The sequence below is a fragment of the Balaenoptera ricei genome, chromosome 18 (assembly GCF_028023285.1).
Source record: "Balaenoptera ricei isolate mBalRic1 chromosome 18, mBalRic1.hap2, whole genome shotgun sequence".
NCBI classification, from domain to species: domain Eukaryota; kingdom Metazoa; phylum Chordata; class Mammalia; order Artiodactyla; family Balaenopteridae; genus Balaenoptera; species Balaenoptera ricei.
Genome location: NC_082656.1, coordinates 18,508,762 through 18,526,428, shown reverse-complemented (window position 1 = coordinate 18,526,428; position 17,667 = coordinate 18,508,762). Strand labels below are relative to the sequence as shown.

Below are 17,667 nucleotides of genomic sequence, written 5' to 3'. Positions count from 1 at the left end.
TGACACCCAACTAAGTGCTCAACACATGTTGACCATTGAAGTACATAAATAATAATAATAATGGTCAGCACGTATGGAGCACTTAGTTGAGTACCAAGCGTTGTGCTCAGCATATACCCCTTTTTGAAAGTTATCATTACCATTTAAAGTGACTGCAGTGTCTGCAACTCACGGAGATAGGCAATTCCTTTAACCTTTTCTTTGAAGTAACTAGCCAAAGGGTGTTTTTAATCTTTGCACATCTTATAGTTGAAGCCAAATTTATAATCTGGCATCAGAATTGAGGAATACAGACAGGTGTATTTGAATTTTATTTTGAACTTATAATGCCTAAAGAGTGTCTTGACAGTCCTTATAATTTTCATAGCTGTTGCTCACTAAAGTGCCTAGGAGTAAAATACAGCCATAAGGGCTCCATCACTTCAGAGAGGCTTTCAAAACTAATCTAGTAGCTATAGCCTATGACGATTGACACTTGATGAAAGAGGCCTTACTGCTAAATTAAATTTTTTTTCCTGACCTAGGAAGTAAAGACATCTTCCTTGTTTTCTTTTAAGGGATTTACTTCCTCAGAGTCTGTCACCTCAGAAGATAATGGTGGATTTAAACCAACTCAAGTACATCTGAACTCTAAAGCCAAGGAAATGAGAGGTAGGCTTTGTTTCAGTCTGATTGCCTGCCTCTTCTGCCTTTTTGTCTCTCTTGCTCAGTACTTGTGGCTCATTTTCTCAGACTCCATAACAAAAATGTGGCATTCATCACAAGAGTTTCTACTGGTTTAGATCAGAGGTTGGCAAACTATAATTGGTGGGCCAAATCCAGCCCACTACCTGTTTATGTATATTACCTTTTAAATAATAACTGAGAAAAAATGGGAAGATAAGTAATACTTTGCGACACTTGAAAATTATAGGAAATTATAATTTCAGTGTTCCTAAATAAAGTTGTATTGGAACAGAGCCACACTCTTTCATTTACATGTTGTCTCTGTCTACTTTCACACTACAGCAGCAGAGCTGAATAGTCACAACAGAGACCATGTGGCCCACAAAGCTTACAGTATTTACCGTTTGGCCCCTTACAGAAGAAGTTTGCTGACCCCTGGTCTAGATGCCAGCCGTGACTTGATGCATGGCAGGAGAATGGGGTGGTCAGCTCCAAGTCTGCATAGTCCATCTATGGCTTTGGAAGCATTGTCCGACGCAGCTATTTCCTAACTCTTCGTTTAGGCTCCTTAAAAATAAAGACACATCATTCTGCTGGAGTATTCCAGCCAGTGCTGCTGCAGGAGATGCTTAGCAAAAAGTGTGAATATTGCTACCCTGAGTGCTTATCTTTCAGTGTTACCGCACCTGCCATGGTTAATATTACAACCTGACGAACTTGGATTTTGGTTCATTTGCATTTCAATATATCCCTCAGTGGAGAGGCATTGCTGAGACATGACCCTCCGTGAAGAACTGGCCAACCATTGCCTCTTCTGCCATTGGGCTTCCTTGCATCTGCACCCCCAACTCCCCACCTGGTCTTAAAGGATGGAAACTGGGGGAGGCAAAGCAGCTCCTTGACAGAAAAGGTCTATCAAGAAAGGGCACTTATAATAATTTCACCTGTAGAGGAGGAAAATCTCTTTCTACCCATCTTAAGCTGTCTAGCCGGGGCCCTGTAAATTAGACTGACAAAAGACAGATTGACAAGAGAAAAACAAAAGTTTATTAGTATGCATATTGTACACATAACACGTGAGTACTCAGAGATGAGTAACTCAGAGAGGTGGCTTAGAACTCTGGCTTATCTAGCATCTTAGTCAAAGAACAGTAAATTTTTAGAGGAACAACAAGACAAAGGAAAAGGGCCTTGAATCTCTCGGGGTGGAAATTGTGGGAACCCAGATATATGTGAAACCAATGGTAGATAAAGGCTAGTTAGTCAAGTTTGCTATGTAGATTGCTCTGGTTCAGTCTCCAAGCTGATAAAGGTCTAAAGTTATCTCTGGTAATTAACTTTTGTCCTTCCTAGTATTATAGAAGGAGGGACACCTTTGTAAATTTATATCCTGCTTTTAGACAGATGGGGGGAGGGCTGAACTTTTCCTGTATTGCTGCTTAATTGCCCTTAGCTCAAAATAGTCCTTATGTCAGAGATGCACATTTTGGGATGACATTCTGATATATCACCATTTAATGCATGTGAGCCATACGACTACTGTTACTTTTGGTTCTTTTGTCATTTCCATTGACTGCTACAATGTATATAGCAGGCACCACAAAAATTAGTTATGCACTATTAATGGCTCACAAGTAACCCATGATTAAAATATGAGTACATGTAGGAGTAGCAGCCAGCAACAGTGATGATTACAATAAAAACATTAATTTTAGAGAAGTATAATTTCTTCGTGCCACTGAATTAGGTGACACAAATGACTTTTTAAAAATAAATCATTTTATTCCATTTGACATGCATTCATACTTTTGAATATTTTCAAAAAATTATTTCCATTATTGGATAAGAAAAATAAGTAGTTCATCTTCTTCTTAAGTACTGTTGTTTGTAAAAGTGTAATTATTGAATGATCATCTAGTAAAAACTCCAAACACTAATGTATACAAAACCCATAGCAATAGTTATTACTATTGGGACTTACAGAGTGTGACTCCATCAGGGTCTCCTCAGGCCTTTCATTGGTATATTAAAGGCCTAAAGTACTCCCTAAATAACCTCTCTGTTACAGCTGTTTAGAATACACTTAAATGCAGATTCCAAAATTGAAGAGAGGTAAGTCAGTTTCTAAGGAGTAGAGATTAAATATAGTAACAGGAAGCAACATGTATACAGATTCATAAAAAGGCATTGTTATGTAGTAGAAAGAAGGCAGGCTTTGGAGTCAGATATTTCGGGGTTTCTTACCCCACTTCTCATTACTATTGCTAGTTAGGTGAATCCCTTAAGCCTTCAGAGGCTTGAAGTATTCATTTGTAAAATTGGAGTACTGTCTACCTTAATACATTGTAAGGATTAGCAATAATTAGCACAGCTTGCATTTAACTAGTATTGTTACTCTCAGCACTATTGCTCAGCCAATTATATTTCCTGACAATTCCTTCCACAATGTTTATTAGAGGACTCAAGCTCAAACCAAGTTGAAGATTCTGAAGACAACCCTGTGATTGAATCAGATGTGATAGATATAACTAGATGTAGAGAAGAAACTCCACCAGGGGGCAGATGTCACCAAACAGTCACACTGGATGATCAGAATGAGATTCAAATACAAAAGCCCCAAGAGGAAAAACCTCCAGCATGTCAAAACCAGCAGGTCTTTTGTGATAAAGAGTTACCAAGTGAAACCAAGAATGCTTCATCTGATTCTCTAAAGAAGTTCAATGAAGGGAATGTGTTTTTATTGGATGCCACAAAAGAAGGAAATGTGGGCCGCTTCCTTAATGTGAGTATATGGGCTGAGGTTCCTATGTCTAAACACATTTTTTTTCCTAGGCTTCTTAACAAAATCATGAGGAAAATATGATTAAAAGACTCCAAAGCCAGACTACCTAGATTAGAATGCCAGTCCTAACCAACTACACTTCAATTTAAAAAAAAAAAAAATGCCAGTCCTCCACTTACATAACCTGGGGCATGTTACTTGACCTCTCTATGCTGTATTTCCCACCCCTATAATATGGAGATAATAATAATAATAACTGTCTAGGATGTTGTGAAGATTAAATGTATTATATATAAAGTGCTTAAAAGGTACCTGGCACACAGTAAACATTTGCTTGAGAAAGCTATAAGAAATAGTAAGAAAATCATATATGTTTATTGAAAGGTTTTCAAGATTCATTACTTCAAAAAAAATCACAATGGGACACATAGAGTAAGCTTCTCTTTTGTGTCTTATATAATACAGTATGTCTTATTCAGAAATGCCTCTATCTATTCAAAAAAATCAGTTGGGGGTACTTATGTTTTACTCACTCTCACTAAGTTTTGAGTGGTTTAGTGGCTTAGTACAGAAAACCAGTACATTTATCAGAATATTGCATTTTACTATCTTACTCCTTTTTTTATTCCTAAACCGTAGTCGTTTTCTGTTTCTGTGTATGTTTGGGATATATGTAATGAGATTTATTTTTATTTATACAGAGAAATATTTATGATTTCTCTGATTTTAAGGTTCAAGACTTAAGACTCCTGGCATCTTCATGATAAGAGGGATAACTTGTATTATTGGCCATAACTACTGTGTAGGGTGGAATTGGAGTTACCTTGTAGCTTTCCCATCAAACCGCTATTCTATCCTGCCTCCTACCGTCACACATGCTTATCAAAGAATGTACGGTCCCAGGAATCCTACAGGAAAAAAAAATCCCCTCCAACCTCTAGTCCCAGTGTGTATATAGACTCTCCTTTCTTTGGCCAACTGGACCATGTGGAAGCCACCTGTATGCCCCCTACTCTCTGGGCTCCACTTTGTCCTTGCTTATCCTATCCAGGAGAGTGAAGAGGAGTCGTGGAAGGAGGATGGGAACTTTGATACCCTCCACACATCTTTGGAAAGGTCCACTCTAGTACACTGACCCCTGGATATGGCCTTAATTTTTCTCTTTGATCTGTATCAGAGCGCTTCTTCCTCTCTGGGGTTGAATTAGTGGGGTGGGCAGCTTTGCTTTTTTCCCTGAAAGTAATGGGAAGCATGCATGGCCCATGATTCTTTTATGCATTCCCTTTGCTAAGCTCAACACCCCTTTTTTTTGGCCACGCCGCACAGCTGGCGGGATCTTAGCTCCCCGACCAGGGATCGAACCTGTGCTCTCAGCAGTGAAAGTGGAGTCCTAACCACTGGACCACCAGGGAATTCCCTCAACACCTCTTTAAAATGACTTTTGAGTAGTTTGAAGTTGACGTTCAGTGATTATTTTTATTTTATTTAATTTTAATTAAATTAATTAATTTATTTATTTTTGGCTGCGTTGGGTCTTCATTGCTGCGCACCAGCTTTCTTTAGTTGTGGCGAGCAGGGGCTACTCTTTGTTGCGGCACGTGGGCTTTCTCATTGTGGTGGCTTCTCTTGTTGCGGAGCGTGGACTCTAAGCATGTGGGCTTCAGTAGTTGTGGCGCATGGGCTCAGTAGTTGTGGCTTGCGGGCTCTAGAGCACAGGCTCAGTAGTTGTGGCGCACGGGCTTAGTTGCTCCGCGGCACGTGGGATCTTCCCGGACCAGGGCTCGAACCCGTGTCCCCTGCATTGGAAGGTGAATTCTTAAGCACTGCACCACCAGGGAAGCCCTCAGTGATAATTTTACATGTAATTACGGTGCCATTAGAGGAGAAAATACTCTTAAGTAGGAAAATCTTTAAAACCAAAGAGCTTTTCTCCTTGCTAGATAAATCTGTTTATTTGGCTTTTTTCTTTTTCTCTCTCCTAGTTAGGAGGATACTTGGTTAACAGAGAACAGAACCCTCTCCTCCTTTCCTCTTTCCTACAACTGCTTTTCTCTATTCCACTTTCACTACTTCTACACTATTGCCAAACATGCTAGGAGCTATTAAACATGCCAGAAGAGCCAGAAGATCATTAAAGAATGATCTCTAGCAAAGGACTGTTGTGGCTTCCTTTCTGGTAGGTTATGTTGTATGGTGGCTGCGCTAGAACTATATGGTTGGTTTCACCAGCTGGGTCCATCCCTTGTTTATAGGAGGAAAAAAACAGGGCTTTTCTTTCTTTTTTAATTTAATTTTCTACTTAGATAATACATTCACATGATTTCAAAGTTTAAATAAAATAAAAAGCCTTAGAGAATACATACATACATACAGCCAAACAGAATTCTGTTTCAAGGTAGCTCTGACCCTGCCAAGTAGGCGCCATCAGTAAAGCTTACCAGGCCGAAATTGAAAAAACTGTGTGGACAGGAAGTTATCATTGAAATTTAATGGTGGCAAATATGTCTGAGGAATATTGCTGGGATTTGATCCCTTTATGAATCTGGTGATAGATGAATGTGTAGAGGTGGCAGCTAGTGGGCAACAGAACGATATTGGAATGGTGGTAATAGGAGGAAATAGTATCATCATGTTAGAAGCCTTGGAGAAAGGAGAAGGTCATGTTCAGCAGAGAAATCAGGTACTTATACAGGTACCGTTTCCAACGGGTCTGTTTGACTATATTGTAAAACTCAGGTCATATACATTGTTCATATTAAACTTTTTGTTTTGTTTAAAAAAAAATGTACTCTGCCCCCATTCACCCTGCCCCCACTCCACCCTCTATAGTAAGATCATTTTTATTACTTTTTTGTGTATTCTTATAGTTTCTTTATGCAAATACAAGTAAATATAAATATATGTTCTTATTCCTACCCATTACATAAAAGATAGCATATTATATTTACCGTCCTACACTTTGTTTTTTTTAAATTAGCAACATGCCCTGGAGATCTTTCTAATCAGTACACAGAGCTCCTCGTTCTTTTTATTTATATTAATAGCTGCATAGAATTCCAGTGTGTGGATATCCTAAAGTTCATGTAACCAATCCTCTTTAGATAGCTATTTGGATTGTTTCCAAACCTCTACTGTTAAAAACAATGTTCAGGGCTTCCCTGGTGGCGCAGTGGTTGAGAATCTTGCCTGCCAATGCAGGGGGCACAGGTTCGAGCCCTGGTCTGGGAAGATCCCACATGCCGCGGAGCAACTGGACCCGTGAGCCACAACTACTGAGCCTGCGCGACTGGAGCCTGTGCTCCGCAACAAGAGAGGCTGCAATAGTGAGAGGCCCATGCACCGCGATGAAGAGTGGCCCCCACTTGCCACAACTAGAGAAAGCCCTCGCACAGAAACGAAGACCTAACACAGCCAAAAATAATAATAATAATAATAATAATAAAAGCTTTCATCATAAAAAAAGAAAGAAAAAACAATGTTCAATGAATAATCTTACACATGGATGCATGTGCAGATATATCTGTCGGATACATTTCCAGATACTGGATTGCTGAATCAAAAGATATGCATCTATAATAACGATTAATATTGACAGATTATCTTCTATAGGGGTTTGTACCATTTTGCATTTCTACTGGAAAGATGTAAGAGTGTCAAAACAGGGCTTTTCTGAATGGATTCCTATCGTCAACAAAATTGTAATGAGCTATGATATTCTATATACTAGTCAGGAAAAAAAGGATATAAACAAAAATAAGTTACATGTGTTGGAAACAGAATGGTATTCTAATGCTGCAAAGAACAAGGTATCAAACTTCACGCTATGTCTAACCTCTGTGTTTATTTTTTTTAACAGCATAGTTGTTGCCCAAATCTTTTGGTACAGAATGTTTTTGTAGAAACACATGACAGAAATTTTCCATTGGTGGCGTTCTTCACTAACAGGTTTGAAAATTTTTTTTATATGATTAATTTTGAAATTGTGACTTTAAAAATAACAATAGAAAAATATTAAAAGAAGATATATGCTATAGCCCCACATATCTGGCACCCTAGAATATTCAGTTATCCCAAACTGTTTGTGGTCAATAAAATTTTAAATAGCTGAAATTTTCATTCTTATCTCCTCTTAGAGTTAATACCTGGAAAGGCTAAGGATGGCAGGCCTCAGCCAGTTCAGTTCAGAGGATAAATGATGCAGAATGCTACATCTTTGAGTCCAAACTGCCCCCAACTACCACACCACATGCCTCATCACATTACTGGGTTCCACTGTTTGCAAAACACACTTCCTTCCTTGTGGATATTGACAAGTTTCTTCTTACTTATGATTTTAGTAGATTTGAAATAAAACTTAAATGATTATTCTTAATAACAGAGCATTCCTAATTGGTTGGTGTTAGAGAGATAGAGAAAACCATATTTTTGAGGATGGTTAATGATGTTAATATGAAAATTGATATAATCAAATTTGGTTCATTTGGTAGTTATTCAGGGTAATTTATGATTATTTTTAAAATTTCTACTTTCTAGGTATGTGAAAGCAAGAACAGAACTAACATGGGATTATGGTTATGAAGCTGGGACTATGCCTGAAAAAGAAATATTCTGCCAATGTGGGGCTAATAAGTGTAGGAAAAAAATATTATAAATCTGTAGCTAGTGCCTGTTCATGAAATTAGCTTATCAAGCTGAAATTAGAGCCATGCAAAAGAAACCCCAGTGGTCAGTGGAATTAATTTAGGTTATGATCCATCAAGAGAATTCCTCTCAGTTTACCCTTGTTGGGGGGTCCATTTGCATTACTTAGAAACGCTAGGAACAAAATAAGGACATTTTCATATGCATAGGGTATCTCTTTATTCTTACTGCTGTTCAACTGTACATGAGTAGGATGGAAGTGTATATTTTATATGAAATACTGCTATATAATTTGTAACTTATTTGTAAATTATATATTAAGAAAGACAAATGGGGCTTCCCTGGTGGCGCAGTGGTTGAGAATCTGCCTGCCGATGCGGGGGACACGGGTTCGAGCCCTGGTCTGGGAAGATCCCACATACCGCGGAGCAACTAGGCCCGTGAGCCACAACTACTGAGCCTGCGCATCTGGAGCCTGTGCTCCGCAACAAGAGAGGCCGCAATAGTGAGAGGCCCGCGCATCGTGATGAAGAGTGGCCCCCGCTTGCCGCAACTAGAGAAAGCCCTCACACAGAAACGAAGACCCAACACAGCCAAAAATAAAAAATAATAATAAATAAATTAAAAAAAAAAAAGACAAATGTCACAATTGATTTCAGCACTTATTGCTTTTGGAATTATCTTTGACTTTCATGGCCCCAAAGGGCCAAAGCTCACATCTTTACCTACAAAATTTATTTATGTTTAATTCCTGGCAGATAATTTACCATTGTGAACCATGAGGTGGTCAACAGAGCCTGAAGAATCTGTCGAAATTCACTTCATGCATATTACTTCCAAGTATTTTAATGCTAGTTGGAGAAGCTGTATCTGGCTCCGTGAAAGTGTCCCATCAGTCCGTTTGAATGAGAAGGGGGAGAAGCTCTCCTGTGGGGAAGGTTTTGGCACACTCTTTGCCATTCAGTTTCTTTTCCACAGATTCTCTTCACTCCTTCCACATAAACACAGACAGGAAAGGAGGGAATAGAAACTTGGAGGAATTAGAATATTTTTGTTCTAGATAGAGTAGAGCCTTAAGAAAAGGAAACTTAGAAAATAGTCAGACGTGGCTTATTTAAGCCAGAAGAGATTGTGCTGGGCAAGAATTTCACTTAACAAAACAAAACAATTCTACTGAACTGCAAAGTCTGAAACAGACCCTTGGACTGTCCTAGGCATGATGTGCAAATTATTTTCCTAGAGAAAAAGGGAAAGAGTTACTTTGCTCTAGGTTACCTAACCATGATTGTCTAGTGGAAAGAGGATGAGAATCTCCAAGAGTTAAAACTAATTTTACCTATAACAAAGATGTACATTTGGCTGCCAGGAACTTCCCACTAGGAACCAGGGTGGGAATACTAGCTCAAAAAGGAGTAATTAAAAGTAGCTCTGGTTTTTGAGGGTTTTTTTTTCTTTTTTTTTTTTTTGATCTTGATTCTGGGTTTAGTTTGGTTACCTTTCAAACAAAAATCTCTTCTAAGTTTGGACCCGATTAATTTCTTTAAAATATTGAACTAAATAAAAATTTAACTTGAAATTGGTTTAGAGAGTGGGAAACCAAAGAGCTAGGAAAGGGAGCAAAAAATTATAACCCAACAGCCTGTAGACAGATGAGGAAAGTTGAGAAGTCCATTTATTCACAGTAAAGATGCAGGAATTTTAGGCAATGCACTAAAATAAAGTGAAGACACTTGATAAGTATGGAAAATGTTTTTGTGCAGAAATGGACATCTTGATCTGCTTCATTCTGTACTGGTTCACAGCTGTCATCTTCCGTCAGCGTCCTAGAGATTCCCTTCGTCTTCCCTATGTCAGGTCTGTTTCTAGTTAAATCCCGTTATTTCCCCTTTCCTTGATTTACTCCCACATATTGGTGAAGCACATCCTCCAGTAGCTTTTGAAAGGGAAAAATGAGAGGTGAATATCTTGAGCCCTTGTATGTTTGAACATGTTATTTTACCCTTACACTTGATTGCTATTTTGGCAGGGTATGGGTACTCAGAGTTCGTGAATAGCTTCCATACCCAATTTTGAACACATCTGCCACATTCCAATGTTGCTGCTTTGAAGTCTGAAAATGTTCTCACCTCTGGCCTTCAGGGTGACTGTTGGAAGTCAGATAAAGCCGTTCTTTATCTTTTGTATATGTGGCCAGTTTTTTTTCAAGCTTATAGCATTCTCTTTGTTGCAATGTTCTGTTCCCAGTAAGAGTCAATTTTCATACCTCATACCAGGTGGTTGGTGGGATCTTTCAATCTGAAAACTTTGTTCTTCAGAGAAATTTTCTTGAACTATTTCTTTAATGAAATAGTTCTGTTGTCTGTTATCTGTTGTCTCTTTCTAGAATTCCTATTTATCTAGACATTAGACCTCCAGGATTGGTTCTCTCATTTTCTTATCTTTTCTCTTAATTTCCAGCTTTGTCTTCTTGCTCTGCTTTCTGGGAGATTTCCTCAACTTAATCTTCCCAATTTGTCTATTGTGTTGGGTTTTCGTTTGGGGGGTTTTTGGGGGGTGGGGATTGGGTTTTGTTTTGTTCTGGTTAGGTTTTTTTTTTTGGTCTCATTTTAAATTTCTAGAGCTCTCTGAATGTTTTTTTTCTTCAATATCCTATTTTTGATTCATGGTTGCAGTATCTTATCTCTTTGAAAATACTATTTATATAGTGTAACATACATACAGGCATTCATATCTATATTTTCTTCTTCCTGAATATTCTGTGACCTGCAAGGTTTGTTTCTGTGTTTTCCCTGTATGTGTCCTTTGGTCTTTGTCTTTCATGTTTTAGGCTTTCCTTAGTTAGTGATCTTGGCAGTCTGCTCATTCTTTTTTTTTTTTTTTTAAAATAGGGATTTTTTTTTTAACGTCTTTATTGGAGTATAATTGCTTTACAATGGTGTGTTAATTTCTGCTGTATAACAGAGTGAATCAGCTATACATATACATACATCCCCATATCTCCTCCCTCTTGTGTCTCCCTCCCACCCTCCCTATCCCACCCCTCTAGGTGGACACAAAGCACCGAGCTGATCTCCCTGTGCTATGCAGCTGCTTCCCACTAGCTCTGTATTTTACATTTGGTAGTGTATGTATGTTCATGCCACTCTCTCACTTCGTCCCAGCTTACCCTTCCCCTCCCCATGTCCTCAAGTCCATTCTCTATGTCTGCGTCTTTATTCCTGTCCTGCCCCTAGGTTCTTCAGAACCATTTTTTTTTTAGATTCCATATATATGTGTTAAGTCTGCTCATTCTTAAGAGTGGAACACTGAAAAGCTGAGATTATAAACTGAGAGCGGGGTAAGTGTGACGGTCCAGCCACCGCAGGGGGTCTTTCAGGTCCCCACGGAGACGGGTAAGGGACTGAATAGCACCGTGAGTATGGGGTCAGAAGGACCAAGACAACTGATGGTTGCAAGGCACTTTATTTAGAATCTACTGAATCTTATATAGACAGAAGAGGAGCTCATTATTAGACAATGAACCCATAGAATTGTTTATCGTCTCAGTTCAGTCACTATCATGGACGTCAACAAGTTTACAACAACTATCCGTGAACATTATCTTCCCTTAACCAGGCAGACACACAGCCCCCAGCCATAAGGAACAACCAGGACTCTCAGTTCCCTGAGGTCTCCTGGCTTGAGATAGCTTTGCTAATCTCTTTTACATTCCTCAGGCCTGGGAAAAAGAGTGCATTCCAAGGTGAGGGCTTTGCTTTTTGTGAGAGACATACTGTCTCCTCCAGGAGTTACCTCCGGCTAAGACTGCATTCTTCCCACAGGTAAGGGGCTCTTCAGCTGCTTCACCTGACCTAGCTGAGCTATTCAGTTTCTTATCCAGTCTCTTTAGGACTTTCTGGCCTGGCAAGGAGTACTCTTCCATCTTACTGCTTGAAAGCAAAAAAACTTTGCTGCCAGAGCGTGTTCTTTTCTCCCGTTCTGCAGCTCCACACTCTTGCTTCTGTAACGCATTTGTGTTTGTCAAGACTATCCAAGTTATCCTTTTTAATATTGTTCTCTTTTCTGTCCCCAGTTTGCCTCCTTTCCTCTCTTTAAAATCTGCTCAAAAAGCAAGACCTCCAGGAGTTTTCCTTTGATTAGTTCCTCAGCAAACCACCAGCTATTACATGCTTCTTTTACAGAGCAACTTATTTTTTAACTGTAATTTAATTATATGCGTTTGTGTTCTCTACATGTGTATTTGTTCCATGCACCAAAAACCTTGTCTTGTATGGTGCTGTGTACCCAATGGGTGCTAAATAAAGGCTTGCGACTGGCAACTGGAATTACTCTGTTAATTCTGCGTCCGTTTATGATAGACCTGTTTACGCCAGACTTGGTGTGATACAGTTTTTAGAAAATAATGGATAGACCCTCAGAAGAACAATCATTTCTCCAGCTGAGTCCAGGGGCTTCGGCCACCTTTACTCCGACTATCGGTTAAGTGGGCGCAGGGTGGGGAGCTCCTGGCATGATTTTTTTTTTAAAAAAGCAATTCAAATTCAGACTCAGATCTGGAGAAGTTGCGAGTTTCTCTTTGAGAACTGTATCTGCAAAGCCGAGGTGTCGCTTCCTGCTCGGGACTTTCCCCCGGGCAGGGGAAATCAATCATCATGATTTCGCCAAAACGGACTTCCGGCTGCGCGGGCGCAGTGCACAGCCATGGAGCCGGCGGGACCTCCCGAGCCCGAGTCGGGCTGCGGCGCCAACTGGTCCGAGGCGCGGGCTGTGCGGGACGTGGTCCCCCTCCCAACCGGTGAGTACTGCTCGGGGGGCGGTCAGGCGGGGAGGGCGGGGTCCGGCAGGGGCAGTCGGGGCCCAGGGCAGCTCCCTGGTCGCCGCCGCTTGGGGGCCCGCGAACCCGCCTCCCGAGACAGCGCTGAGGTCTTGCTTGGCTCAGCAGCCCCTCGGCCCCTGGGCGTCCACCGCCGGCGGCCCTGCGCCCAGACCGCTGCCCAGGGCCTCTCGTAAGGGGCGGGTTTGCCTTCCGTTTACCGTTTACGGTTTACGGTTTACTGTTTACCTCACCCACTGCTAATGGGACAGCCCATTGCTGCAGTCCTACAACGCTAGAAATACAGCCAGCAACGAAAACCGAAAACCGAAGGAAATGCCTGGGCGTTTACTCTCTCAGCGCGGTTCCACCCGCCCCTAAAACAATGCAGTCGGAGAAGTGCTCTGGGGAGGAAGGCTGGAGGGGGACCCCTCTTGAAGAGAAGTGGTCAGCTAGGTCTCAGGAAGCAGTTTGAGAAGTTCCCACAGAGAATGTAACGTTTTGGAACCATCCCCTCCTTTCCATGTAGTAGTTCAAGTCTGTGGCCCTCTCCTTAAGTGAAGCAACAGCCTTCCGACTGGGCTCCTTCCCTGCATCTCAACGGATGTAGAGCGCGTACCGTGTGCAGGCTCAGCGCCAGGTGCGGGGGATGCAGAGACGAGTTAGGCAGACCCTGCCCTAGAGAGTCTAATAGGCAACTCGTGTGTGACCTGTTGAGAACCACAGAGTCGCAAATGAGGGGCTCCTCCAACTCAGTCTGGTGTTCAAGGAACATCCTATCTTAGTTTTAAAGAGAAAGAGTCACCCAGAGATAGAACGGTTGAAAAGGTGGTCCAGAAAGAGGTGAAGACTCGAAAAAATGCACCAGCCACAAAACATCAGATGTGGCAACCACAAGCCAAGCAGTTGACTATTTCATTTAGGTAGTGTGTATACAGAATGCAAGATGAGGAGTTACTGGAGATGAGCTTCCATCCTGACCTTTTCCCCAAACTCCAGACTTGTAAAACCAACTTCATTAATGCCAGGAACGATCTCAAACTGAGTATGTCCCAAAGAAAACTCCTGTTTGCCTGCACACACACACACACCCTCCAAACCTGCTCAACCACTACCAGCCTTCCCCATTCCATTCACCTGGTTGCTCAGACCAAAACCCCAGTGCCATTCTTGGTGCCTCTCTTTCCTCCTTACCTCCCAACTAATGCATTAGTCAGACAGTCAGTTCTCTCTTCAGAATATATCTCAAGCCTGGCCTCTTCTCACCACTCCCATCACTGCCATCCAAGCCACCATCATCTCAGGCCTGGACTATTGGTCTCCTGGCTTCCACTCTAGCCTCTCATACATACAAGCCTGCACAGTAGCCAAAATGATCTTTAAAAAACAAAAAGTAAGTGTGATTCTCCTACTCAAAGCCCTCCAATAGTCTCTCATTACTTTCAGAATAATCTTACTGTGGCTACAGTGTACCCCATGTCCCGATCTGATCCAGCCCTACCCATCTTGATGACTCTGCTACCCCTCACTGCACTGTGAGTCCTCTAAGCCCCCACCATACTCACATATCTGCTCAAGTGTACCCTCCACAGCCTTGCCTGCCCATCCTGTTTAGAAGAGCCCTCCCCCACCCTCATTAATTTCTGCCTCCTTCCCCTGCTCTGTTTTTCTTCATAGCACTTAACACATCCGGAAATAATACTTGTTTGATGTCTCTGTACTACTAAAATGTAAGTTCCATGAGAGTTGAAATTCACATCTTATTCCCTGCTTTATTTCTAGTGCCTAAAACTATACATAGTAGGTTCTCATTAAGTATATGTTGAAGGAATGAATTGGGTTGTATGTAGCACTAAAGAGCTTGGCTTCTGATCTTTAGGTGATAGAGAAGGGTTTTTAGCAGGAGAGAAACATGGGCAAACGTACATTTTAGATCACTCTGGCAGCAACGTGAAGAATGAAGTGGAGTCATGACAGGAAAAGCAGAAGGAAGGAAATGAGATTATCAGAATGAACCAGGTAGAAGACAGTGAAGGCAGGGCAGTCCACTTTCCACTCTGCTGCCGGAACTCACTCTCAAGTGCACATGTGCACACGCACCTACGTACACACGTGCCTACACAGAGATCAGGTCATGGTACTTCCAGTGTTAATTAGGACTTGTGGGCTACAAATAGTACAAAATCAACTTGATGTCATTTAAGCAAAAGGGATGTTTGTTACTGGAAAGCAGGGAGACCACACTCACAGACCCCAGGAACATGGATGCTATAGCATTTATCAGAAAGAGCCAGGAAATAGGGCCTGGGAAGCCATCATAAACTTTGACAGCACTCAGAGTATCTGCTTTGTTCTCTTTCTTTGGTCCCCTTTTCCTGATAATGGGATAGGAGATGGCTACCCTCACAGCTTCTCAGTTTGTACATCTCCTTCTTCAAGAAACCAGCCCAATCTGAACTAAAATCTTCTATTCTGAATTCTGTATATCTGGGAGATGGGCAGGTAGGTCCTCTGGGACTGTCAGCTGTGCCTAGGGAAAGCGAGTCACATAGTGTGAACATGCCTGCCGGGGCTTATCCCTGTGTATGATTGTGAGTCAAATGGATACCCTAAAGAAGTCCACTGAACATCCTATTCCCTGGCTGTCTGCCTGCCACCCCTCCCTTACAACACGGACATCCTTATTTCTCTTTTCACATTCTGAAGCTGTCCCCAGTAATGCATTCTGGCTATCCCAAATATACATCCTGCCAAACTTCTCCGAAGTTATATCCAGTCACACCATCCAGAGACAATGTGATGAAGCCATTCATTTTCCAAGTCCGTTACCAAGCCTCTAGGTAATATCTACTCCCCTTCTGTTTTGGTCAGTTCAGGTAGGCAGTCACTGGACTCAGTAATAACATCTACACATCTGATATACAGTGGCAGAACTAAAATAGTAAACTGCAATGAAAACTATTGATCAAAGGAGAAAAGAGGAAGGAATTTCCAAGCCAGCACCATAAATTGGTTGCCAGTCCAGAACATAGACCATACCCTATTGGAAGGGGATTGTAAGTGGAAGTATAGGGTTAGTGAATCTCATTCTATCAGTTTCACTCATTTCTTTAGTGGTGGAACATGTTCCTTGGCCATCCTATCTGACTACCCCAGATTCTATCCTCTGGGTGGATTGCCCTTTTCTGGTGAGCTTTAAGACCATCTCTTGGAAGAGAAGCATTGGGAAGACACCCCTGCAGAGGCTGTGGCCTTAGCAATCCCTTCCCAGGTGGAGCTGAGCCTGGAGATTGCTGGCGAGACTGCCACTGTTGGTTTGAGTTAGTCGTAGTTCATGTATTCTTGGCTTATAATTTTTCTTCGGCTTCATTCTATAGAACCTTTCCTGGTTACCAGTTTCATTTTTGAGAATTCTCGTTGAGTCAGTCTCTGTGAGTCCTTAGGCCTGCTAGACCCGGTAGAAAGACCTTGGGGAGACCTACATATCTTCATTATTCTTGGTCTCAACTACTGATGGAGACCAACGAACTCTTCCATAATATGGAATGTCCCAGCCCCCATGATACACCTGTCCCTCACTGTCTGAATCTATACAGTTCCTGAGTGCAGATAGTGAGGAATATCAAGTTATCCAAATGTATTTGGTCCATGAGTTTCAGATAATGTGTAGCAAACGTTCAGATGTGAGGGATGCCTGTCTGTGTAAAAGCCTCTAATGTTACTCTCCCAACTACAGAGAGTTCTGTGATCTCCCAGTCTAGAAGAATAAACAAGTTAGAATAGCCAGGCTCTTTTAGGAAATTGTGATGAGGGGGTGTTTTAGCAGGAAAAAACTCTTAGGTGGAGCCTGTGTGTCCACCTTGGGTTTCTGTCTATCAGCACTGGAAACTCCAGATCAGAGGACAGCGATGTTGCCACCACCTCTTGTGTTCCCAGGTGCCAAGACCCTGCAGACTTGGGAGTGTAGCTCAGACAGGCAGAGTCCCCAGAGCAAGCACAGGGGACCACACTCAGGTATCAGCAGCCTGATAGCTCAGCCCGATGCAGTTCACCTGTCTGCAGGTGCAGCTCTGCACAGGAAAGGGTGACACTGCAAAAATGCCTAGCTCTTACACAAGGGGTGCTGCATAGCCTATCAAACATTATCATATTTTTTTATTAGGGAATTTTAGCACTAGTAATTTAACTGCCTGAAACTTTTGTTTTAACCTATGCTTTACAAATTTTAATGTCCACTTTGAGTGTTCTTTTAAATAAGAACACAGTATTTAATCGAAGTAGATTTTGGGTCCAAGGTGAATAAAATTTGGGGATATTTTTTTCCCATTTTCATCCTAGGATGGAGGCTTTGTGTGGTCAGATATTAAAATACATTCTAAAACCTTGAAAATTGTAAAGTGTTGTATTGGTGGGGGAAGTGACAGATCAGTGGAACAAATAGAAGTATGTAGAACAAATCTAAATATATGTAATAATTAAATATATGAAAAAAGATTTTAAATCAGTGGCTAGCCATTATGAAAATAAGTTAGATCTCCATCTCATACTTTACAATAAAATAAATTCCACGTTAATATTCTAATGTAAAAAATAAAATTCTAGAGGAAAAGGTGTCTTCTAAGTTATGTTCCGCCCACCCAAGAGTGAGAAATGATAAAGGATTGATATAATTTCATCAAACAAAACCTTTAAACATTCTGTATATCAGAGAACATTATAAACAAAGTTAAAAGGCCACATGTATGATTAACAAAGAGTTAGTATC

General features: G+C 41.2%; 1 protein-coding gene and 1 pseudogene across 10 annotated transcripts in view; both read left to right on the top strand.

Moving 5' to 3' along the window:
- Positions 1 to 17,667, top strand: part of SETDB2 (SET domain bifurcated histone lysine methyltransferase 2) — an 82,998-nt gene that overhangs the window by 36,324 nt on the left and 29,007 nt on the right. For 6 of the 10 annotated variants that reach the window (XM_059902603.1, XM_059902599.1, XM_059902602.1 and 3 more), the window contains 4 exons: positions 558 to 651; positions 3,123 to 3,448; positions 7,305 to 7,393; positions 8,412 to 8,721. In XM_059902603.1, coding sequence (XP_059758586.1) covers positions 558 to 651; positions 3,123 to 3,448; positions 7,305 to 7,393; positions 8,412 to 8,547 — 645 coding nt within the window. In that variant the 3' untranslated portion in view covers positions 8,548 to 8,721. Of the gene's footprint in view, positions 1 to 557; positions 652 to 3,122; positions 3,449 to 7,304; positions 7,394 to 7,581; positions 7,823 to 7,981; positions 8,722 to 12,771; positions 12,885 to 17,667 lie in introns of those variants that run through there. The other 4 variants (XM_059902601.1, XM_059902605.1, XM_059902609.1 and 1 more) reach the window with 4 other exon arrangements.
- Positions 5,910 to 7,024, top strand: LOC132352696 (small nuclear ribonucleoprotein G-like; annotated as a pseudogene).